Source organism: Neolamprologus multifasciatus, chromosome 5 (genome assembly GCF_963576455.1).
Source record: "Neolamprologus multifasciatus chromosome 5, fNeoMul1.2, whole genome shotgun sequence".
Lineage (NCBI taxonomy): Eukaryota > Metazoa > Chordata > Actinopteri > Cichliformes > Cichlidae > Neolamprologus > Neolamprologus multifasciatus.
In genome coordinates, this window is record NC_140443.1 from 22252579 (window position 1) to 22277259 (window position 24681).

General features: G+C 39.7%; 3 protein-coding genes across 8 annotated transcripts in view; 2 read left to right on the plus strand and 1 right to left on the minus strand.

Annotated features, from left to right (window-relative positions):
* Positions 1-15132, plus strand: part of dip2bb (DIP2 acetate--CoA ligase B (putative)b) — a 44268-nt gene extending 29136 nt beyond the window's left edge. For 3 of the 5 annotated variants that reach the window (XM_085158913.1, XM_085158914.1, XM_085158915.1), the window contains 24 exons: positions 150-243; positions 332-451; positions 545-659; positions 911-1050; positions 2669-2805; positions 2931-3011; positions 3118-3245; positions 3495-3609; positions 3755-3956; positions 4812-4924; positions 5914-5994; positions 6097-6220; positions 6307-6428; positions 6842-6953; positions 8107-8216; positions 8670-8800; positions 8890-9058; positions 9147-9317; positions 9416-9477; positions 9996-10053; positions 10170-10244; positions 10333-10507; positions 10738-10861; positions 12002-15132. In XM_085158913.1, coding sequence (XP_085015039.1) covers positions 150-243; positions 332-451; positions 545-659; positions 911-1050; positions 2669-2805; positions 2931-3011; positions 3118-3245; positions 3495-3609; positions 3755-3956; positions 4812-4924; positions 5914-5994; positions 6097-6220; positions 6307-6428; positions 6842-6953; positions 8107-8216; positions 8670-8800; positions 8890-9058; positions 9147-9317; positions 9416-9477; positions 9996-10053; positions 10170-10244; positions 10333-10507; positions 10738-10861; positions 12002-12254 — 3012 coding nt within the window. In that variant the 3' untranslated portion in view covers positions 12255-15132. Of the gene's footprint in view, positions 1-149; positions 244-331; positions 452-544; positions 660-910; positions 1051-2668; positions 2806-2930; positions 3012-3117; positions 3246-3494; positions 3610-3754; positions 3957-4811; positions 4925-5407; positions 5432-5913; positions 5995-6096; positions 6221-6306; positions 6429-6841; positions 6954-8106; positions 8217-8669; positions 8801-8889; positions 9059-9146; positions 9318-9415; positions 9478-9995; positions 10054-10169; positions 10245-10332; positions 10508-10737; positions 10862-12001 lie in introns of all 5 variants that reach the window. The other 2 variants (XM_085158911.1, XM_085158912.1) reach the window with 1 other exon arrangement.
* A 2757-nt stretch (positions 15133-17889) lies between these two features.
* atf1 (activating transcription factor 1) lies at positions 17890-22842 on the plus strand. 2 transcript variants are annotated; one of them, XM_085158926.1, is made up of 8 exons: positions 17890-18077; positions 18882-18985; positions 19852-19974; positions 20075-20172; positions 20260-20393; positions 20615-20797; positions 21529-21682; positions 21971-22842. In XM_085158926.1, the coding sequence occupies exons 2-8, from the start codon at positions 18887-18889 to the stop codon at positions 22113-22115; spliced, it is 936 nt and encodes a 311-aa protein (XP_085015052.1). In that variant the 5' UTR covers positions 17890-18077; positions 18882-18886; the 3' UTR covers positions 22116-22842. The 2 variants fall into 2 exon arrangements, with proteins under 2 accessions (XP_085015052.1, XP_085015053.1); XM_085158927.1 differs by lacking the exon at positions 18882-18985 and having other exon boundaries at positions 17892-18077.
* Positions 22197-24650, minus strand: LOC146518643 (thiol S-methyltransferase TMT1A-like). The gene is made up of 2 exons (XM_085158928.1): positions 24065-24650; positions 22197-23357 (listed from the first exon to the last, which is right to left on the minus strand). The coding sequence occupies exons 1-2, from the start codon at positions 24560-24562 to the stop codon at positions 23121-23123; spliced, it is 735 nt and encodes a 244-aa protein (XP_085015054.1). The 5' UTR covers positions 24563-24650; the 3' UTR covers positions 22197-23120.
* Between the last annotated feature and the right edge of the window lie 31 nt (positions 24651-24681).

Genomic DNA, 24681 nt, shown 5'->3' on the forward strand with positions numbered 1-24681 from the left:
TGTTAAATTACTAATGAAAGAGATTTCTTGAGCAAAATCATCACAAAATGGGTTTCTCACTGTTTGTGTTGTTTGTCAAGTTGGAAGGAAAAAAATCCCTTCCAGTTTTTTTATTTGCAACCTCCAGTAATCAGGTTGTTTGATTGCAGGCTGTAATGAACAGGATACACACGATCAGCGTTCCCTATGCAGTGATGAAAGCCTGTCCTCTCTCCTGGGTGCAGAGGGTCCACATCCATAAAGGTAAATTATCTTTTACTCTGAGACGAAGTGTATTAAAAAATGATTTTATAATTTTATAATACTCCATGGAACTCCTGCTGTTGTGCAGCTCGTGTAGCTCTGGTGAAGTGCCGTGATCTGCACTGGGCCATGATGGCTCATCGGGAGCAGAGAGACATCAGCCTGGCTTCCTTACGAATGCTCATTGTTGCTGATGGTGCTAATCCCTGTGAGTATGTCCCGAGCCATCGCTGCTTTGTAAAACTGGGTCTTTTCCAACAAGCCAAATTAGATGTCACACTTTTAAAATTGTGCTTTCCAGGGTCAGTGTCTTCCTGCGATGCCTTCCTGAACAAGTTCCAGTCTCATGGGCTGAAGCCTGAGGTGATTTGCCCCTGTGCCACATCTCCAGAGGCCATGACGGTAGCTATACGAAGGTAACTCACTGACCTATATTCGCTGTTCTTATTGGATGTTGTTAAACATTACAGAAAACTTAAAGGCAAAACCAGAAGAAGATTAAAACCAAATTCTTTCTATTCTTTCATGTCTCACACAAGTCACCTTCACAGTCTGTATTTCAGTCCAACTAGACAGAATTTATATGTGATGTTGTTCATAAGAGGGTAGGCAGATGGCTAACAGATGGAAACATCCATGTTTGATTGGGAACTGTCTACTCGTGTAGACCCGGAGTGCCTGGTGCGCCTCTCCCTGCCCGTGCCATCCTTTCCATGGGTGGCTTGAGCCACGGTGTCATCAGGGTGAACACGGAAGACAAGAACTCCGCTCTGACTGTACAAGATGTGGGCCACGTCATGCCTGGAGGTGAGGGTAGAAGAAAAGCTGCATGATAAATGGCTTTTTGTTTGCATTTGTTTTTTTGATTGTAATTAATTTGCTAAAAAAGAGACCATTACGACTGACACTTAAAAAAAAAACAAACAGTTTTCTATACATATTAGGAGATTACAATATTGACCAACTATAACCACGTGGTTATAGTGTAAACATGTAATAGGCCTAGTTGCCGCCAGCTCTGAAATCTTTCTGTATGACCTTTTGCACGTCTCCAAGAAAACGTGCAACAAGGCAAACAAGGTTGTTCAAAAATATAATCATATGAGAGAAAATTAGAAATTCAAATAATTATCTTCTTCTTTTCAACATCCAGATAAAATGTTCCAGTTTTTTGATCATCTGCATGGCAGTTGTTTATTTCTAAGACTTCATGACATAAACAGTTGGGTTTTTGAAAACGGCATTTATTATTTTGGCTATATACCAACACTTGTTCATGTTACAGTTTGTAATGAATATGCAGACTTTAAGTTTTCACTTAGGAGGTCAAAGTAAAATATTGTACCAACAACTGCCGTTTTTATATATATATATGTAGTGCCCTGTTTATCTGGGCTCATGTGTAATTGGACAATCCATACGAAAACTTGACTCGGCCTATTCATTAATATTTCCTCATAAATGAATGATATCAAAGGTTTGGAAGTGATTCCAAGTGTGACATTTCATTTTTAAAAGCTTAATCTGTGAACCCACAACATGCACTAAAGGAGCTCTCAGTGGAGGTCAATATCCACCAGAGAACTAGCAGGGACATTAGCACGTTGGCACAATAATGAGGGGGGTAAAAGGATGCACTGTTGTACTTGAACCTGGACTAATTTGGTCAGTGATCATGGGATCCTTTCCATCATAAAGAGAAAAAAAAAACATTTATCAAACCTCTAGGAGACAGACATGTCATTATCCAAGCCTGTAATAAGCCCCTCATAAGCCCCTCATAAGCCTCAGCAGTAGAAAACAAAGATTAGACATTGGAGCCAGTCTGATGCATAAGTGTGCATCTGTGGTTAAGCAGACGAATTTGTACTTTAAGCTAAAATGAAACCCAGGAGTTTTTGAAGGTAAAGAAACGCAAGACTGAAGGCATAAAGAACCATATAATATAAAAAAAATTTGCAGCAAAAGGCCTGGCAACAAAGAATCCCAAAGGAGGAAACTCATTCTTTGGTGTTATCTGTTTGCTTCCTGACATCGTGCAGCCATTTCCTGCAAAGGATCCTCAGCAAAGTCTTTAAAATGAATATTTTGATGTAACTGTGTTAATTTGTTCATTTATATTTATGACACTCAGATAGGGGACTGCATATAAAAATTGTTATTTGTTAAAACAAGTAATACACTCTTTTATTAAATTCCCTTCAAATTTAAGCTGAAAGTCTACACTTTCCCACATTCAGTCAATCCAGTCAATCCTTTTAAACTGCAAAAATAACAGAAAACATGTAAATCTGAATACATGTACGCAACAAAGAATGAAAATGGGACTTTTTTTAAAATCATACGTCTAAGATAAAATTATCAAGGGAATTATTTTAAATTAGGAAGTCCGTGTTTTCTTAACTTTGCCTTTTTGTCCCTCCAGCTCTGATGTGTATCGTTAAGCCAGATGGACCGCCTCAGTTGTGTAAAACAGACGAAATTGGAGAGATAATTATCAACTCCCGTGCAGGAGGCAACATGTACTACGGCCTGCCTGGACTCACCAAAAACACCTTTGAGGTGCGAAAGCAGAATAACCAACACTCAAACTGCACATGCTGCCACCATCGTTAGTAAGGGACGCAGTTAAAGCTGGTTCTGTTTTTGTGTGTTTTGCTGTTCTTTCTTTGCGTCGTCGTGCCCAGGTGATACCAGTTAACGCTAACGGAGTTCCCATTGGAGAGATTCCATTTGTGCGATCTGGACTCCTGGGGTTTGTTGGCCCAGTAAGTAGGACTCTTTCATTAGAGCACTTCTGTGGCAACCTGAAACCATTCGTCTCTCTCACTAACAGTATAACAACCCTGCTGTTGCATCACTTACTCCGTACAGGGCAGTCTCATCTTCGTGGTGGGGAAGATTGAAGGCCTGCTGATGGTGAGCGGGCGGAGACACAACGCCGACGACCTGGTGGCCACAGCTCTTGCAGTTGAGCCGGTCAAGACTGTGTACCGTGGCAGGTGAGGCAAAACTCTTCTTCATCGATTAAAGAAAATAATGTTAGAGCTCTTTGGTGGGTCAAGTGCAAATCTTATTTATAACTACTGACATCTAGTGGTATAGAGGAAACACAGCAGGCCCCACACTGACAACTGGAGGGATTATTGAAAGATAAAGTATTTCTGTATGCTTTAAACTGCTCATTTGTGTTTGATTTCCACGTCTTCTGGCTAATCTTCAGTGAGTTTGTGTATCCTCGTGTGTGTCAGGATCGCTGTGTTTTCAGTCACGGTGTTCTATGATGAGAGGGTTGTAATTGTGGCAGAGCAGAGGCCCGATGCCAGCGAGGAGGACAGCTTCCAGTGGATGAGCCGGGTGCTTCAGGTAAATTCAGCCACAGCGTTTGAATGGAAGCCTCCATTCAGTGTGTCTACAATATAATCTTCAGTCTTTGGAGTTATCGAAAAATCATTTGTCATATAGAGCATTACCCAGCAAAGCTAATCTCAGTGCTTGGTTTCATCTGTAGGCTATTGATAGCATCCACCAAGTGGGGCTCTACTGCTTGGCTCTGGTCCCGGCGAACACCTTACCAAAAACGCCGCTGGGTGGCATCCACATTTCCGACACAAAGCAGTTTTTCTTAGAGGGCAATCTCCACCCCTGCAACATCCTAATGTGTCCCCATACCTGTGTCACCAACCTGCCCAAGCCCCGCCAGAAGCAGCCAGGTAGGTCTGTCTGACACAAACTTCTGTTCAACATGACTGAAAATGATCCCCATCAATTTCTTACAAGATTATGCCAAACGAAGCCTCGGTGAGGAGGTTCATATTTTAAACATATTTAGCATAAATTATTAAATGGAGTCTGGCACAGAGACTGTTAATAGATGTAGTTTGTAGGAAACCTATGGGTCTGCTGTGCAGTCATAAGGATATGTATGCAGTAATCTGCAAATGTCTTAAGTCACCCCTCATTTCTAGGTGTTTTGCTCGGAAACTGCAAAATAAGAGCAGGAACTTATTGAAATGTGCAAACATGCATGACATCTAAATAAACAGTGATTGTACTATTCTAACAATTCAGTATTTGGTTTGACGACCTTCAGTCTTAAACAGAGTCTGAACTCTCTTAGACAAGCTTTCCTGCCATTTTTGGGGCAGGGCTAGCTCAGTAGTGGTGGCCCCATTATCGGAAGGTTGGGGGTTCGAAACCACTGAACAGCTACACTGAGGTACCCCTGAGCAAGGTACCATCCCTAAACACTGCTCCCCAGTGCCCAATGGCTGCCCACTGCTTCACTTAGTGAATGGGTCAAATGCAGAGAGGAATTTTCCCACAGGGATCAATAAAGTATACATTTTTTTTTTTATGTATTTATGGATGAAAAAGTAGTTTTCAGGAATAGTTCTCCAAGCTTCTTGAATGATATTCAAAGCTCTTCTCTCGATGCTGCCTTTTGTTTGTTTCTGTGTCAAAATGATCTCACACAGCTTTGATAATTTTGAGGTCTGGCCTCCCTGTCTTGTTTTTGCCTCCTACTTTATTTCACTTTATCTCTTTCGGACTGTTTTGTCTTGTAGTTGGTGTCGGTCCTGCATCTGTCATGGTGGGAAACCTGGTGGCAGGAAAGAGGATTGCCCAGGCTGCAGGGAGAGACCTCGGTCTGATTGAAGATCAGGATCTGGTCCGAAAGGTAAAAGAACTATGAACTCCGAATCTGATAACCCAAGCTTCGATCAAATTGCTGGCAGAAGTGGCCAGCAAGAGGATGAGAAGATGAAAATGTTCATCTTCTCATCCTCTTTGGCACTCTTTGGCACTGGTTGAAATGTTCAGGCATCTACTGCACATTAATTGGAATCTGCAATAAATGACAATGTGAATGGATGAATGTATGCAAGAACTATATCAGAATTTTGCGTTGATTCTTGCAGTGTGACCGTACCCTTTCTAACCACACTCCTGTTTTTCAAAAGTGCTAAATGCAAGTCTTTCAGAAGCTGCAGGTACCCTGTGCATGTGATTAACAGCATTGCTCAGCAAAGTGTGTTAAAATAGGAAACGCTGAAACATTTCAGCTGCCACTGTAAAAATGGCTCTACCTCAGCCAGAGCTCAGTTTTATAGAAAAATCTGGACTCTTCTTTCTCTCTTCTCTCGTCACTCTCTGGATGTAGCTCTGTATGTGGCCCACCGTGATGGTAAGAATCACGACCCTCTCTGGCATGTTCCCCACCCTCGTTTATTCTGGTCATGCTCAAATCTGTATTGTACTGTGGTTTTAGTTTGTGTGCTTTCGTTCAGTTCTGACGTAAGCAAGAATTTGCATGGGTTTTTAATTTTTTGGTATTTCAGAAAATAAGCACCTTCCATGAATGTCACCCCTTTTTTTTGCTGATGTACCTTTCACATCCTAAGTTAGTGTTCATTACTATAAGAGCTTTATTGGCTTAGTGTGCTATAAATTCTTGTTGAGATCATTTATACCAGACAGCTCTCAGACAGCACACTTAGTGTAAGCACCGCTTTGTTTAGTTTAAATTTAGACCCTAATAAATTCTTTTTTTCAACACCACCCTTCCTGTATTTACCCTCAGTGGCTGGGTTTGTAATATTTTATACACTTAAACAAAAAAAACCCCTCAGTTTACAGTGTGTAATTGTGTTTCTTATTTAATAACAGCATCAGTATTTGACAGAGGCGCTACAATGGAGGGCACAGACAGACCCAGACCACGTTCTCTACATTCTTCTTAATGCCAAGGTACCAAACCGATCTGTCCATACACTGCAAAATGCCGTACATCATCTATGTGATTGACAAAAACAATATATCATAGTAACCTTACTGTCACCTGTCCATCAGGGTGTGACAGTGGGGACAGCGACCTGTGTCCAGCTTCATAAGCGAGCTGAGAAGATAGCTGCAGCGCTCACTGAGAAAGGCAGCATCAACACAGGAGAGAATGTAGTGCTGCTCTATCCTCCTGGTGGGTTCTACCTCCGGCTCCATGTCTAAGCGTTCCTTCCGTCATCATTGTTATGAAACGATTTTCCTCCGTTTGTTTTCCCTCAGGGATCGATTTGATTGCTGCTTTTTACGGCTGTCTCTATGCTGGATGTGTTCCTGTAAACGTCAGGCCTCCGCACCCTCAGAACCTGGCAGCCACGCTGCCTACTGTCCGCATGATCATTGACGTAAGTGCATGTGGTTACATCCATTTATGCCTGTTCTTTCATTTAATCCTAAGCAGGATCTCATTCGTGTAGATATTAGGACTAAAAAAAAACACGTACATACACTGGATCACTTCTGCTTATGCTTTCACCAAAAATAACTCTGCAACTACTTGGCGCCTCTCTGCGCTTCATTAGATTTTAACAGATCTTTATGGCATCCAGTTTCCTGAAATAATTTCCATTTACAAGCTACATTGATTCCGAGAGCAAATTATGCTCATGAAGTGGGTCCAGTTACAGTGTCCATCATAGTTTCCACTTTTTAACTGTAATCGACCCGCTGATGGAATGTGCTGCTTACAATTTTACAACAAAAATGATTCTGACTGTTGTGTTGTTCACGCTCCCATTCAAATGTGTTTTGTTACCAGGTCAGTAAAGCTGCGTGCATCCTTACGACACAAAACCTCATGAGGACTCTGCGCTCCAAAGAGGCAGCTGCCTCTGTTAATGTTAAAACCTGGCCAACAATCATTGACACAGGTAGTAAATACTCTTAGTATGTTAATCAAGCCTGAACATATCTGAGTACTGCATGATGCTCTGGTTACAAGCCATGGGCCAAATCAGGCCCCCCCTTGTGGTGCCAGTTGGTATGATTGAGACATTCCAGCTATTTTTAATGTTTTATAAACACCGTCAAGTATTTGCAACTCAGATGTAAGTTTGCAGTTAGTATTCAGTTATTAATCCTTGTATCAAAGAATTATGAATAATAAGTCAGTAATGGGAAAGTCAGGTATTCTAAAGAAAGACGATTCACTGTCCTCACAGTTCATTCATTTAGGTAAATATTCTGGTAAATATAAAAGTTTGTTTATTATAAACTATCGTATTTAACAGAATGTTGATCAAAATTAATCAAAAATTAAAGGTTAATGACTCTTTGTTTTTATTAGTAGCTTCATAGTATAGTGGTTTACCCATTTGCCTAACAAGGAAAAGATCCATTACTTGGTCTCCGGAGGTTACACAAATCCTTTTTGGGGTTGTGTCCAATGTAAAGGCATCCGATGCAAAAGCAAACGTGTGTAGCTGCCCGCTGCAGTGCCCCATTGTGACTGAGGGAGCTGCTTTTATAACGGTTTGCTGTCATTTTGCTATGCTATAGTTTTCAATGGTCCATCAACATGATTTTTAAATAAATCAGCCATGAAAGCTGTAAATAAGCAAACACGCCGAAAAGATAATTAGAAAATAAAACACTTTTTCCCTTGTTCAGTTTTAACATATGACAAAACTTTAAATCCTGCAGTTTCTTGTTATTTACGAACACACTCCAAATTAAGCACACGTTATTCACAGCGCTTGACTTTCTCATGTGTCAGATTCAAAGCAGGAACAGGGTTCATTAGTTGTGGGTCGCAGTCGAGGCAGCTTAGATGAAGTTGGCGTAGGTTATTGTGGACTGTTTGAATCTGCAACACTGAGACAATAAAACAGAAAGCTGGACATTTCACTGCTTTCTACAATTGTTATTCAAGTTGCTCAGTGGGTAGATTTGTGAATAGACACCTGCTTGGTGAACTTTGAGTTAGTTGTTGCTTGCTGGATCCTATTCTATATCATTGCTCAATATTATCTTAAGTTTACTTTGTGCACAGCGCTGTAAAACCCGCATTATTTGTGTTTGCAGATGACCTTCCTCGCCGCCGGCCTCCACAGATCTATAAGCCGCCCACAGCAGAGATGATAGCTTATCTGGATTTCAGCGTGTCCACAACAGGCATGCTCACTGGAGTCAAGGTGAGACACGTGACTTTTTATATGACTCCTCTACTGACTGGGGCTTTTACAGGATGAATTTTGCCACATGAAAAAGACTGTAAAAATACTGTGTTCTGTCACGGCGCTATTTTAAACCAAATATTGGCATAAATTCTGTAGTCGTTTTTTAATTTCGTGTTGGCTGTATCTTAAACTTGTTAATGACTGTCTGGTACACTGTCTCATACATTATAGCAGTAGTAGAGTAGTATTAAAACACCAGCAGGAATCAGCAGGGTGTTGTTTTTCTTTTTGTAATCCAGTACAGTCACAGATGCACATACCTGGAGCATGTCTTCATTTTTAAAAAGTGAAAGCGTGTAAGGAACAGTTTCTGATTATATATGAGTGGCAGATATCTATGGAAGACTTTACTTTGCTTTATAAAACATACAAACAATTAATTCTTTATCTTTTCTCGTCTTTTATCAGATCTCTCATGCAGCAGTCAGCGCACTTTGCCGCTCTATAAAGCTTCAGTGTGAGCTGTACTCCTCTCGCCAAATAGCCATCTGTCTGGATCCTTATTGTGGTCTGGGCTTCGTCTTGTGGTGCCTCGCCAGGTACGGTAAAACGTCAGCTACAATATTTCACGGTTATTTACAAAGGTATCACTTTCCCCACTTTTTCACCTACATGTTTTGTCTCACAGTGTCTACTCAGGTCACCAGTCAATCCTGATTCCTCCGTTCGAGCTGGAGACCAGCTTGTCTCTGTGGCTAAGCACGCTCAGTCAGTACCGTATCAGAGACACCTTCTGCTCCTACTCTGTCATGGAGCTCTGCACTAAGGGATTGGGTACTCAGACAGATTTACTCAAGGTTAGGACTCGACATGCAGGAAGAGAAACAATACAGCTATTTTTAAAATAAAACATCACGGGTTTGATCATTTGCATGTTTGTTTAAGGCCCGTGGTGTGAACCTGTCGTGTGTGCGGAGCTGCGTGGTGATAGCAGAGGAACGCCCTCGTCTTGCCCTCACACACTCCTTCTCCAAACTGTTTAAGGATGTCGGGCTGTCGTCCAGAGCTGTCAGCACTGCTTTTGGTTCCAGAGTTAACCTGGCCATCTGCCTGCAGGTACACCAACCAGCAGGATGTAGCTGTTGATCATAGATCAAATGAGAAAGAAGTGGGACCTCTTTAAACCTGTTCTTGTATATATGTGTGTGTTTCAGGGCACCACTGGTCCTGATCCCTGTACGGTGTATGTGGACATGAAGTCCCTGCGCCATGACAGGTGAGAACAGTCAAGTTAGTTAAAGTAAACTTGCTAGTATTTAGTAAAAGCTTACTTTACACTTTTTTTTCTAGCTAAATGGGATTTATTGGACGTGATCAATATAAAAAATAATATCACGTGTGAACATAAAGTTGTTTTATATTATATTATATTATATATATAAAAAAACTCATATGTCCTCATGTGGATACAGTTTATTTTATATTATGACACAAAGAATAACATGCTTCATTAAGCAGAATGACGGATGAGGTGCAGGAAAGCCAAAATGTAACGCTCCCATATGAGGACTCGGGGTTTCAGGAGGTTCACTGACAAAATTGTATGTATTTTTCTGGGGGGGTTTCTGAAAAAACAATAAAAACAATAACACAAAAGATTTTTCTTTGGCTCTGGCTAAAACCTCACTGGCATCAGAAACTTCTCCGTGCAGGAAAATCCCTGACATGGTCCAATTTGCAAAGATTAATTAGAACTTTGAATATTTATAAATGCGCTGCCTGTGTTTTTGGCAGAGTGAGGCTGGTGGAGAGAGGAGCACCTCAGAGTCTTCCTCTAATGGAGTCTGGCAAGGTGAAACTCATTATGCGCTGTCCTGTGTGTTTTTTTTTTTTTCTCAATTTTTGAGAGGTTTAATGAAAAGCATGTCAGAGTTGTATTAAGTGTCTTTGTTTTTCTGTCATTTTTAGATACTGCCAGGTGTTCGGGTGATCATAGTAAATCCAGAGACCCGAGGCCCACTTGGCGATTCTCATCTAGGAGAGGTTAACCACAGCACACACGCATATCGAGACCAAACCTGCAGCTAGAGAAGATTTTTCTCTGAAAGTTACATATGTTTCTTTCTCTTAGATCTGGGTAAACAGCCCTCACAGTGCCAGTGGCTACTACACCATATACGGAGAGGAAAGTCTTCAGGCTGATCACTTCAACACCAAGCTCAGCTTCGGAGACCCGCACACTTTATGGGCCAGAACTGGATACCTGGGTTTTGTGAAGAGGACCGAGCTACTGGATGCAAGCGGGGGTAAATAGACCACAACTGAGCTAAAACCTGGACTCAGAAATATTGATGGAATAGTGCTGATAAGTTTAATGTAACAAGGTTTGCAGATTTAAACCTGATAAAGCATAAACTTAAACTTTATGAAACTAAAGTAACCTCGATCCTACAGTAACCGATTACAAATTTTGCTCTAATGTGACTGAATTTGTTTGGGGGGGTGTTGTTTATATTGTTTGCATTTGTGTGCTCAGATCGGCATGATGCTCTGTTTGTGGTGGGCTCACTGGATGAGACATTGGAGCTACGAGGCTTGCGCTACCATCCTACTGACATTGAAACGTCAGTGTCACGGGCTCACCGAAGTATTGCTGAGAGGTGTGAATGCATGCACACACACCGACGCACACTTTAATGTTTTTAACAATGTAGGAGTAGGTAATAACTGTACATAAATAACCTGAGCTTAATATATAATAATATCCTATAGTATTTATCAAAAATAAAAGGGCATCTCATTCTCTTTCTTTTGGCAGGACTTTAGATATATAACAAATTTTGGGGTTAACTTGAGAAAAAAGGCAGTTGGAAAGGTCAATTGTATCATGATACTATATTGTGATATTTAAAAACCCCATGTAACAGTATCATTTCATAAATGTTGTCAACACAAATAAAGGCAGTACAATTATAAACATAGTTTTAAAGATAAAAGACATGTTATGAACATCCCTACATGTGCCTATATGCTGTTAATGCAAACAAAGTCAATATCATTTTGACCTACAGAGGAATCGATGGACTTTGAAGGATAAGTCAGAGGTCACGTATGAAGTCATATTTGAAGTGTTTGAACAGTACTTTCTGTATCTTGAGAAAACATACCACACCTCTGAGATTCCTGTCAATTCTCGACCAACAAATCATTAACCTGACCTTGAACAACTTCAAATTAAGCCAGATTTTAATGGATCATTAACATGACCCTACAAAGTTTTATCAGAATCCATTCAAATGTTTCCAGCTAGTGTGTTTACAGACAGAAAGACACACAGAAACGCTGCCAAAAACATAACCTCCTTGGTGTGAGTAAAAAGCCTGGCTGGTACTAATAAGGATAGAAATATAAACCTTGCAGATAATCATTGAAAATATTATGTCTACATTCATTTAGAAATCAGCTGTTTTTGTTGTTGTTTATGGGAGAAAGAAATACAAGAAGTGATGAGCTAATTTCAAAGGAGGAGCAACTGAGAAAATAACCTCATTTTTTTCATTTGTGAAAACATAATTAATAAAAAGCAGCAGCATGGGTTCTTCCCAGTTTCTCATTATTGCTAAACCTTGAAAACATGAAGGTAAAAGCAGAAAATTTGGCCTTTGTGTATAAATTTTGGAACCCCACTGCCTTAATAAAAGATTACATTTCAGGCTGTCATCACAGCATAATATCCGATTAGTTTTTATTATTCCTCATCGTGACACTGCTGTTAAGTGCCTCGTCCTTGTGCCTCACAGTGCTGTGTTTACGTGGACCAACCTGCTGGTGGTGGTGTCGGAGCTGTGTGGTTCAGAGCAGGATGCGTTGGACCTCGTGCCTCTGATAACCAACGTGGTGCTGGAGGAGCACCACCTCATTGTGGGTGTGGTGGTCATCGTTGACCCCGGTGTCATTCCGATCAACTCCAGGGGAGAAAAGCAACGCATGCACCTTCGTGACTCTTTCCTCGCTGACCAGCTGGATCCTATCTATGTTGCTTACAACATGTGAGCGCTTGTGGTGGTGTTCTGGGATTTGAAAATAATAATAATAATTTTTTAGCCATTATTCCACCATCTGGCTACTGGCTTGGTTGAGGTGTAAGGCAAAAGCATGAACCACATATACTGACACCTAGCCCTGTGTGACACCAGCATATCTTGGCCACATGCATGTCTGTGATTGGATCTGTGATGCTTGGAGTTGTTCACTGTGTTTTTTGGGTTTTTTTTTTCAATATATAGAATTTTGGGGAAGAGGTAACATGTGCATGTCGCACATTGGAAGCAAAAAAAGAAAAAGTCCCTGCTGCCCCTGTTCTTTTCTTTTTTGTTCTGCAGAAGGGGCGGAACAACACATACGACAGGACCACTTTTTATCAAGTCTTTGTGAAAATGCATCCTTTTATTATGCCGTTACCACAAAAATCTTCCCTTTTGTGTCTACGCACCGCAACTGCACTTCAATCTGCAACTTGAAATATTTTTACATTTCAGACGCACACAAACGCATCTGCTGAGCCCTCGTCATTTATCACTAATACAGATGAATAAGAGGGCAAACTGTGAAAATAACAGCAAGTCTGTGGACATTACTTAAAATGCTTTTTTTCCCCTTAATAATGAAGCCAAATAGATTTTCCTGCCCTAATATATTTCTTGCCTTATAAAACTTTCAAACAGCCATACATTCCTAACTTAATTTTTAAGAATTTACCCTGAACGGCTGTTGATTCTCCTTTGGGTCTGAATAGTAGTTGAAATCCTGGTAGATATCCAAAGGGATCAAAGCAAAAGATGAAAGAGGCCATATTCTGTACTGTACTTACGAGGGCCTCCTTTTATTTTAGATACTGTACGTAACTGTATAGATATTTTTAATTGTAAAAATGTATAGATGCTTACTCAGCTCTCTCGGTTGATGGTTTGTAGATAAAGAACCGAACGGGGAGATTACAACAGTAGCAGAAAGAAGATTGTAAATACAGTTTAACAGTTTCGAAGTGGTACACTAGCTATGTAATGGAGGATAAAGGTAAATAACTTTAAAGCATTATTAGTCAGGATGAATTTAACATTGCACTTTCACAAAAAAAATCTCTATTTTATTATAACAATGAGGCATTATAAATGGTTCAGGAGCATGCGTGTGATGAATCTTGGCTGAGGACTTTTGAGGTGTCAGTGGGAGGACTATTACTGGTAATGCCAGGAAACTTTCTATCAGCTGCTGGGGGGAAAAGTGTCTACGGAGAAGGCTAAAAACCAATATTATGACTGTTTTCAGGCTACCAGGTTATTTTGTAAGAAAAAGCAGGCCCCACAAGTGTTCATATATAATCCATTACCATCATACTTGCAAAAGAGCCATGCCCCTCTAAGTTTATTTTACACAATAGAGCAAGTATGTAAAAGTTCAGCCCGTTTCTCCCCTCACCGCTAGAAGGTTCATTTAAACTGTGTTTTGTCTTTGTGCAACTTTGTAAATAGTTAACTCTGAATGGCAAAAGCAATGCTGTTAGTACCGTCATTATGTATTTGGATTATTTTCTGTGTTCAGTCACTGGATTTTTAGAAGCACTCGTGAATCCATCTGCAGAGCTTAGCCAGATTTAAAACATCTTTGGTTGATAATGAAAGGTAATGCAGAAAAATGGGTAAAAAAAAAGAGCAGCTAGATATATTTGCAAACTGTAGTTGGATTCCTGCGAACTTGTGCTTCTCCTTGTGCTCCTCAGAGAAGTAAAAGTTTGTTTGTTTTGGATCATACTGTTTCAGTGATGAACCTTGAATATCAATATGTATATAGTAATTGTTTTTTTGTTTTTTGTTCTGTTTGGACTTTTGCTGTAGTTTTATTATAACATTCAGTCATGCCAAACATTTTAGAAACAACTTTAACATAACTGGGAATGATAATCATTTAATGACTGCACTTTGCACTGGTGGTACTTAACAGCAGGTTTCTAATGTGTGGACTTTATCCCCGTTCAATGTTACATTAATTATGTAATGTAATTTTACAGCTTGATACTTGTTTTTGCCTAGTTTTAAATCCACACACACGCACACACACACACACACACACATATATAAAAACGAATAGCTCTTCATCTTAGCTTTAACACTGCATCCTACAGTTGCAGGAGAATGTTTGCATGACTCAGCCAAGCACAAGAAGGAATTGTCTTGAGGCACAAATGTGGGGGAGGGAGGGGATTTAAATATGTTTGAAACTGTATATTCAGGGAACAAAACTCCTAGGACAGGGATGGACCAGCTGGTCCCGTGGTGCAATCTGTGAAGAGTACCCATAAAATGTAGACATTTGTCAAAATGAGGCGTTACAAACCTAATAAGCATACAGAGGGGTAGCTGACAACCAGTGTCCATCTACCATCAACCTGCTTCACTGGGAAGTCTACAAGGGCTTCTTCTGGTTTCCACTCTTTTTTCTCCGTCAGAGTTCTTACACACTATGCAATCCCGACGGTGGTGCAATTTCTTTTCAAAGCTTGCACAGTCTGGTGAAATAAACATGATGCTTATACATTTTGTAATTACTAAGAACGGAGGACTGAACAAATTTAACCAGTAGTGTTCTTAAGACTGTATTCATCTCTTGAATTGTTCTGTCAATGTTTTGTGTATGCACACTTTAGTATGTTGTATTTTAATTATTTGGTGAAATCTAAACTTGCTCCAAGAAGGTGTGATCCACTGATTAATCTTTATTGCTACAGAGGTGTTGCAACTCGTATAGTTAAAAAAAATAATACTAAGGTGGTGCACTTTCCCATTTTCTCACTTATTTTCTATTTTGGTTTGTTGTACTTTGTTTTATACTTTATGTATAAGTAATGCAGAATAAAAAGAACCATTTAATCATTTCAAGTGTCTGGATATTTTTGAGCTTACTAATGAATACTGTTGTTACTCTAAATATCTTACACTCTTTGAATTATTGTACACACTGCATCCCCACAGACTGTGCTCAAAAAGGGATGGACATGGTCGGTGACTCGCATAGTCTGTGGTGTTTAAACGATGCTCAGCTGGGGCCTCAAATGTTCCAAGAAAAGATCCCCCACACCATTACTGCACCACCACCAGCTGGAACTGTTGATATAACAGGATGGATCTGTTTCCAGCCAGATTTTGACCCTGCCATCCGAATGTTGAAATCGAAACTTAGCAGACCAAGAAACCTTTTTCCAATTTTAGTGAGCCCATGTGAATTTTAGCCTTGACAAACCTGGCACCCGATGAGGTCTTCTGCTGATGTAGCCCATCTACTTCACAGGTAGATGTCTTGCATTTCTGCATAGCTTGGTTGTAACAAGTTGTTATTTGAATTATTGTCTTTTCCTATCAAGTAGAAGCTGTTTGGCCTCTGGCATCAAAAGCACATTTTCACATAGAGACCTGCTGCTCACTGGATATTTTCTCTTTTTCCAATCATTTTCGTTTCATTTCATTTTCAGTAAACTCTATTGATGCCTGTGTGGGGAAAATCCCAATACATCAGTAGTTACTGAAACTCTCAGATCACTCTGGCACCAGCAAGGATACCATGTTCACAGTTACATTAAATCCCCTTTCTTAGGGGACAACTGCTCTTGCAAGTTGTCTTGCCTAAATACATTGACGTGCTACCATGGGAATGGGTGATTTTTTTTAATTTATTTTTTTTTGTTAAGGAGCTGCTGAATGGGTGCACATAACAAAGTGTAAGTTAAGTGTAAGTGCTTACTTTACAGTAACTGCTACCTGCTCCACACTATGTGCAGTAGAAGTCTTGATCCTCTCTGAAAGGATGTGAAAACAACTCAACACCTTTTTTCTGTGAAAAATTCTTAAGTCACTCACTTAGACACACTGTAGGTTTGCAAACCTGCAGTCTTATCTTTTCTGCACTGCCGTATTTTCAGCAGGCACAACTGCACACAGACATTTAGTGAGTGTATTTCTATAGGATACATCTTTTGAACCTATTACAGAATAACCTGGGTCATATTCTCAATTAACAGGCTCCGCAGTTCTACCAATAATTTTACACGTGTTTTGTAAGGTCACAGTGACCTTGACCATAATCACCATAACTAGTTCGTGCCCGTGTCAGTTTGTGTCAAATCTGAAAAAAATTGCCTCATGGAGTTTGAGATTTGCATTTGCACAGCTGTCACTGACTCCGAGCTGAAAACATATCAAAGTATTTTAAAAGATATGCAACAAACATGAACATAACTTTTAGCAAATGGGTCAAACCACTGATGTGACTTCAGAGGGGATTTTTTTTATTTTTTTTATTTTTTTACTGGTACTGAGATTTTACTCACCCCTAACCAGCTGTGGCGGATGGCTGCCCCTCCCTGAACCTGGTTCAGCCTGAGGTTTATTCCTGTTAAAAAGGAGTTCTTTCTTCCCACTTTGGCCAAGCGGGTTGTTTGATTGCTGGATTTTTCTCTATTTTCTGTAGGGTCTACACTTTACAATATAAAGCGCCTTGAGGTGACGGTTGTTGTGATTTCGCATTATATAAATTAAATTAATGTGAACTAAATTAAATTACATGCGTACATAAAAGTGGCAAGTGTCTAAGAAGCGTTAACAACAAAATATACTACAGGGCGGGTCATTTATATGGATACACCGTAATAACATGGTAATGGTTGGTGATATTAAAGTCCTGTTTGTGGCACTTTAGTATATGCGAGGGGGCAAACTCCTCAAGATGGGTGGTGACCATGGTGGCCATTTAGAAGTCGGCCTTCTTGGATACAACTTTTGTTTTTTCAATAGGAAGGGGAAGAGGGCCATGTGACACATCAAACTTATTGGTAATGTCACAAGAAAAACAATGGTGAGCTTGGTTTCAACGTAACTTTATTCTTTCCCTGTACATTATACATGATCTAAAAAATATGTAATATTTTTGTCAAATTTAAATCACATAGATATAGTAAAAAAAATACAACTTCTATTAAAAACTTAGAATTAAAAAACAAAAATAACTAAGAAGGCACTAGCATCATCAAATCAGGACACAGAATCATAAAAAGAAAAATCAAATTAGAAATCAAACTCAAAAGGACAGATGGACGACGTTAAAAAGTTGCAAACATTTAGTCTTGAATGCTCTGCTTGCATTGCAAGCGCAAAGTCATATATACATATATATGATATGTGTAAATATCATAGATAGTTGAGTTTGTTGTTTCATTAAAAGCAAGAAAAAAATTGGCATTTTGTGTGCAAATTTTGATTTGAGAATGCGTAGAACATGGCAAGAACCTGCACTACATGAATAATATAAAATGCATAATCAGCAACAACTAGAGAAGAATCAGAGAAAATGTTGTCAACTATATCAACCATTAACATGAAGACAAAAACAAATGAGAAGATGTGTCAGGAGGCTGTCCACAGATAGAGCATTTCACACCTGTCATTCTTTGATCAGTTTAAATTAACCTTCTTCAAATCAACATCTCAGAAAATGTTGCAGCTCGAATAGTCAGAATTGTCTTTATTCCCTGAAAACATAATGAAGTAAACTTTTCATTTCTCTCTGTTTACTAGTTGTTCAAACTCTTCTCACCAATCACAAAGCCTAAAGAAACTGTTACGTAATGCGTCTTTGCTTTAGCAGCACCGCCCATTTCCTTTGGGAAAAAAGTGGTCAGCGATTTTTTTAGCTGACATCTTTATGTTTTTAGCCTTTTAGCCTTCGGTGCTAAGTACTTTTAGGATTACTTTTTTTGATCAAAGGTCTATACCCAAATCGCAGGAAGTCCACGCTGTGAGCGAGAGCAGTTTCTCTGCATTTGAAAAGGTAAATTTCAGCTGCCTGAGCGGTAATTTTGTGCTCGTGTGGCTGTCTGCTCGGCTGTGGCGGTAATGGCGGCTGCTACTTCGTCAACTCCTCGCCGTTTTACGAAAAGGGAAGGTGTAGTTAGCTTAATGGCTCCCCGTATCGCTGACGTCTGTTGACGCGGTAACTTGCGTGCCAGTGACAGAGTTGCACATATTTGCTCATTCAGACAAAAGCTTGTCCATCCTTTGAATCAGAGGAGAGAAACTTGCCTCGGATGTTGCTATGAAATCGATTTATAAGATTTAAACTGCTCAACATCCGTTTTACTGTACGTTAGCTACCGTTAACTAGCAAGTGTAACCTTAGTGATCTAGATCATTCTAGCAGTGAGGAGCTTTTATTTCATCCGAAAACGTTTCCTTGGCATGGAAGTTGCACATTGTAAAATTAGCAATAAATGAATAAAGAAAAAAAGTTAAAACTGTTGACTGTCGGCATGGGCCTAGGCATGTTTCGTAACTCCTTTGCAACGTTAGTTGCATTTGGGCTAGCGCGACCTAACCAAAGAGGAAGTTGTTTTTTTTTTAGTTGGCTTTAATTCACGTTTTTTAAACTGCAGAATAATTAAATAAACTGTGATTTGACCGCTCATATATTCTTCACAGTGATTGTATTAATGGTGTTAAGTAGTAGAGGAAAAGAAGCAGAGAAGGCCACAGCGGATTGGTTACAATATGTCACAGGCGTACCACCCCGCCACAGAAAGTTGTTGTTAACACTAGCGCCACTATGAAACGGCAATATTGACTTATTTCTTCCCAGTTACTATGGAAGAAGTACAGCAGGTCAGCAATGGTATTGAGTTACAGACTGCAACCATTCCCACTACCATCACAACCTCTCACTTCTCACAGATAGGCCACCAGGTAACTAATAGATTCAAAATGCATTAAGAAGTATCACTGTTATACTACAGCTGCTCTCGCACTGCTGATAATACAAGGCCACTTATGAATGCCAGGCTGAAAGCGCATATCTGACCTTTTGTTACATCTTCATGTTTAGGTTCATTCATGAAGTTTTTTGTTTTCAACTCTTGCTGTCACACACCTTAAATTTGTTTACTTAAAATGGATTAAAGAAAAATTGAAACGAAATAACCAAATACATTCTAGGTTGTAGTGTAGTAAGTCTGCTTGGCTTAGTCTTGCTGCTTATTTCATAAAGCTGTTTCAATTCATATCTGTAGTACTATTGAGGTCACAGTATCTATGAACTATCCACTTAAAGTACATGGTGTCCAAATGAGGATAAATGAAGACGTAAATGTGACAAAAAGCAACTATGTGGAATCATATTGTTATCAGCTTGTCAGGTTTATAAATAATCATTTTAAAGATAGTTTTTCTTAATTTTTTCTCTTATAGTTTGTTATTTTTAGTCATACTAATTGGATATTGCCCTTGCTACTGAGTGTCTTTTAAAAAAAGGAGGGGAAAAGCATTTGTGAACAATTAAAGACTAATTTACCTCTACTAAAACTACACCGGAGTGCCACAGGAAGCTTCGTGACGAAATATGGCAAAAATAAAAAGTATGTTGTGTGTAAATTTGAGTGAAAATTTCCTTATATCCTTATTAATATTTCTGTTGTTCTCAAAGGTTCTGAGCACACTTGTGTGTATGTATACACACACACACACACACACACACACACTGACACCAAGCTACTATGTCAAACATACAGTTTTTTTACATTTAGAACTTTTCTGTGTTTTTTTTTTTTTTCCAGATGTCACTGGGTGGTTCTTCTGTAGCTGTTGTGCAGCTGCCTGGTGGTCAGTTTCAGGTTCAGGGTGTGATCCAGTCTGCACAGTCATCAGTCATTCAGTCCCCTCAGGGGCAGAATACACAAGTAAGACCGGCTGCTTTTCTCAGCTCTGTATTTATTTTATTTTCAAATGGACCTTTTGCTTAAATTGTTTTTATATCATAATTGACCACCTACTTTCAAGGCCCTGGGTACAGACAGTGAAGACTCACAGGATTCATCAGACAGTGGAGCAGCAACTCAAAAAACCAGAGAAATACTGGCGAGGCGGCCTTCATATCGGTAAGGAAAACAAACAAAAAGAAGCTGAAAACCCAGTTCTTGTTTAATAAACAACAATTCAGGGACTGTCATTTTCTCACATTATAGAAAAATCCTGAATGACCTTTCAGCAGAGGAAGTGGCACACATTGAGGGAAAGGACAGCAGTCCCACATCCACAGGAGTTACGGGTATTACAGTACCAACCACACCAATCTACCAGACCAGCAGCGGCCAGTACAGTAAGAGCTTTTCCCTTCGGTTATACTTGAAAGGAGAACCTACAAAATGTTTCTCGCTGACTTGCGAAATTAAGAATTGCCTTGAAATGTAATATACATATATATATATATATATATATATATATATATGGGAAAGAGCTCTATATACATGGAGCGCTATACTGAAAGTTAGAATTTTGCTTTACCGGCTTCTAATACTGTTTGTGTAATTTTTTTTCTAGTTACCATAGCTGCAAATGGCACAATCCAGCTGGCATCTCCAGGGTCCGAAGGCATTCAGGGACTTCAGGCTGTCACCATGGCCAACTCTGGTGGAGCCCAGTCAAGCACCACCATCCTTCAGTATGCCCAGACACCTGATGGACAGCAGATACTGGTGCCTAGCAATCAGGTTGTTGTACAAGGTGAGTCAATAGAATTTGCCAGAGTTTTCAACCAGTTTTTGCCTGATTACTTTTTTGTGAGCTTAAATGTGTTCAGCTAAATTATGCTCTCTCATAACATGTTCCAGTCAGATGACGGTGCCTTATCAAGGGGCTCCGACTACAAGAACAATGTAGGATTGGCAGTTAAAAAAAGTAAATCCAGTCACAAGTCTTCCTGGAGCTTACTCCAACATCCTGTAGTACATACCACGGACCAGTAGAATATGGGAAACACACATACTACACTAAATATATACCTACCATGCAGCATATTGTGTAGTGGCCTTGTGTCTGAAAATCATTACATTCTTAGATTTTATCTGCTCAGTGGTATGTGTGTAGTAACTTGCCAGATTCTTTATAAGAACCATCTTACTTCCAACAAGATGTCTTTTTATTTTTCAGTCTAATTATTGTTTATTTGAAAAACAAACCCAAACTGCTAGTTGAGTCACATAGGTTTGAAATCTTTTGAAATAAGAAGGGTAGGAAAAAGGCCAACAAACCCGAGCAGTAATAATTCAAATTTCTGGTGAACACAAGAATTCCTCGTGTGTGCCAAGTGAAGTAATATATGTCTTGTTGGACTATACCACTGTACATAGTTCTGGTCAACTGAGAAATAATTACTGATCAAACATCTTAACTCATGCCTGCTTGCGAAACTCTTGTTTTTCCGGTTGTAATTCTTTGACTATTGTTCCACACAGGTGCAGGAGGAGAAGTGCAGACGTACCAGATCCGCACAGCACCCACATCCACTTCCTTGCCTCAGACTGTAGTTATGACGTCTCCTGTGGGACTGTCCCAGACTAAAACTGATGATCCAACACTGAAAAGAGAAATTAGGCTTGCAAAAAACAGGTAAATCCACAGTGTATTTGTGAGTAAAACAAGGTCTCATATTCTGCCTGGATGGGGAAGCTTTAACAAGTTGTATGAAAAAGCTACAAGTTTACAAAATCATCAACTGATTTGGACCCGAAAAAACAATCTATAGGTGTGAAAATGCCCCAGGTGCTTTTACTTTGTGTACATTCATTTTATGGTTATAGTTATAGTTTGGGGAGGTAGGGATTGGACAAAATCCTCTATCACCGTATCAGTAAGTTTATAGTGCACATTGTGAAACACTTTTTTTCCTGTTTTCAGAGAGGCAGCCCGTGAATGTCGACGGAAGAAAAAGGAATATGTTAAATGCCTGGAAAACCGCGTAGCTGTTCTTGAGAACCAAAACAAGACTCTGATTGAAGAACTCAAAACATTAAAAGATCTTTATTGTGTTAAAACAGGGTAACCTGTGTGAATAATGTTCATGGATTGGGACGTAGTGTGACAGTGGTGCACCTCAGCCATTTGGACGTGATGGGGTTTCTGGGAACACTTCATTTCAGGCTGAGATTCTACAGGGTTTTGTTTTTTGTTTTTTTTTACTCTGTTTGATATAAAAAAAAAAAGTGACTTATAGCAGTGACGTTTACTCAGAAAAAAAATACAAATTGGCCATTTTTCCACCTGCTGTTTTTAAAAAATGCTAATGCTATAACATTTATAGTTGTGTACATTTTTAATAATGGGAGATGTGAAATTGTGAGCTTTAATGTTGAGTCTCAGTTTCTAATTGTATCCCTTTCCTTTTTTTCTTGTTTTTTTTTTAAAAACTTTGCTGTTGGATTTTTTTTTTCTTAAACAACATCTGCAGAAATTTGACTATATAATTACTACACAGACATATTTTGTTTATTTTATGAACCAGCATTTCCCCTCATTTCCCTATAAGGAGATGTTACAATTGTCATTCCTTATGTTTGTGCAATGCAATATAAAAGGTAAGAGAGAAAGGAAACAAACAAAATTAAGTGTGGTTTGTTTGGGTGTTTTATGGCCGTTCCTTAGACAATCAGGGAAAAAAAGCACGGTGTCCAGGTTATATTTATTATATACATCATGGGAGGGAATGGAAAGGAGAACAAAACAGTAAATGAAATGTTGCTGATTGTGTAAATAAATATATTTTCACTCAATTTATGTAGTGTGGCTAATGTATTGCAACAAAAATGTAAGCAGATCTGTTATAATTACAGGGATGAATGAAAATAATTTCAGGTGTTTTTTCAGAATTTTAAACTTGTGTGCACTCAGATGGGCTGCCTTTCAAAATAAACCTCCAGCCTGAACTTGGACCTCAACTAGTAGTTTGAAATTCATATGTGAACTCTGGACAGGCCAGAGTGTTGCTTTAGGATGTATGTCACTGTATAACCTGAATGCTTTAATATAAACTCCACAGTCCACCATGCAGTCATTTAATACAATATCCCATGATGTGTGGCCTGATCATCAAACTGACATCTGGAGCATCAATGTGTCTCAAGTTAAGCTCGGAAAAACCAGCTACCTCTATATCTTTCCATGTTGCTCTGGTAATCATGCATCCATCCCCGAGAAAGCACCAGAGAGGCTCAAACACATACTGCAAAAAGTATGTCCAGGATGAAGAATCTGAGACAACATGTTCCAAAAAGTAGAAGGCGCCGCCCTGAAACACAGTCAGCAAAAAAGATTACATTGTGTTCATGTGTGGTTGTGTAATGCTGGTTATACATACACTGGGGCTGATACTGGTTCAAACTAGATGAAGTGTGACAGAGAAGGGGTGTGGCGACCCCAGTATAACCATTGGACTCCTCCATTGGAGCCATACATCTATCAAATATCTTAGGATTTGCTAACAGTAAAAAATCTTCTTGACAAGCATAATGAGAAAAAGAAGTCTACTTTAAAAGTGCCGTGTTTTGCATATTTTAACTTAAAATATTTAACAGAGTTGTTCAAATGCCATGCAAGACGTGTGAGGTTCAGGTAAAATATCACCTTCAGTGGGTCGACCACAGATGATTCAAAATCTGCATAAGTAGATACTTCACAGAGAAACCAGTCTAATACTTTGTAGAATGGCCTCATTTTCAGACAACCACAATACCTTAAATTTAACTTGAGAGGCCACTGACTACTACATGTTGAGTACTTCTGGAAGAAGGGCTTCTAGAGCTACAGATTTTTGCCCAGTCTCTAGCCCTAGATTTTAATATTGGCGGAAGTTGGGGCCAAATACTTTTTACGCAACCGGTGATATGTTTTAATCAGATTCATTGCATAAGATGATTTCTGGGTTAAAATTACCCCGTTAGCAGCAAATAAAATAAATCCTACTGAGCCTGAAGGCAGCACCGAGACGTTACTTACTGTTCTGAGAACGCGCCGGGCCTCCTGCAGGACCTGCTGCACATTGCTGACAGAGCACAGGACCAAGGTGCAGACAACAACGTCCGCAGAGCCGTCCCGTACTCCCCGCATGTCCTCCCCGAAGACGCACATAAACTTGTCGTAAGTCAGATGCTGGTTTGCGTCCATGCTCATCCGCAGGTACTTCTCGAAGTGCGGGTTGGGGTCAGTGCAGATCACCGTGCAGCCGTGGGGGTAAAACTTGAAGTTAGCTCCGCTGCCGCACCCGATCTCCAGCAGGCGAAGGGTGCCATCGGTATCTGCAAATTTGGCCATGTTTCGGAAAAGCTCCCTCTTGACTCTGTGCATTTTGTCGTTGTATGAAAATGTCACATTGTAGGCGAGCAAGGGAAAAAGGCGTTTGTACATGCCACGCAGCCCTATGACCTGCATTGCGTGCAAGGGCAGACTAAAGGCTGAACAAAGCAGCCTGCATAATTTCATTAGACAAACCTTCATTTCTCACCGAGCTTACCTGAAACTTTGCTGTGGCACCTGAAGATGAACGACTTAAGAAGCTCAAAAGATTATAATCTTTAACACCTGACCAACGCCTCTCATTAACACCAGGAGGTGCT

What these genes read in the sequence shown, in the direction of transcription:
- atf1 (XM_085158926.1), top strand. Translation starts at nt 18,887, where the DNA reads ATGGAAGAAGTACAGCAGGTCAGCAATGGTATTGAGTTACAGACTGCA. An exon ending in TCTCACAGATAGGCCACCAG is followed by an intron (nt 18,986 to 19,851) that starts GTAACTAATAGA and finishes TTTTTTTTCCAG; the next exon opens with ATGTCACTGGGTGGTTCTTC. An exon ending in GCGAGGCGGCCTTCATATCG is followed by an intron (nt 20,173 to 20,259) that starts GTAAGGAAAACA and finishes CTCACATTATAG; the next exon opens with AAAAATCCTGAATGACCTTT.
- LOC146518643 (XM_085158928.1), bottom strand. Translation starts at nt 24,562, where the DNA reads ATGAAGGTTTGTCTAATGAAATTATGCAGGCTGCTTTGTTCAGCCTTT. An exon ending in CCCGGCGCGTTCTCAGAACA is followed by an intron (nt 23,358 to 24,064) that starts GTAAGTAACGTC and finishes ACTGTGTTTCAG; the next exon opens with GGCGGCGCCTTCTACTTTTT.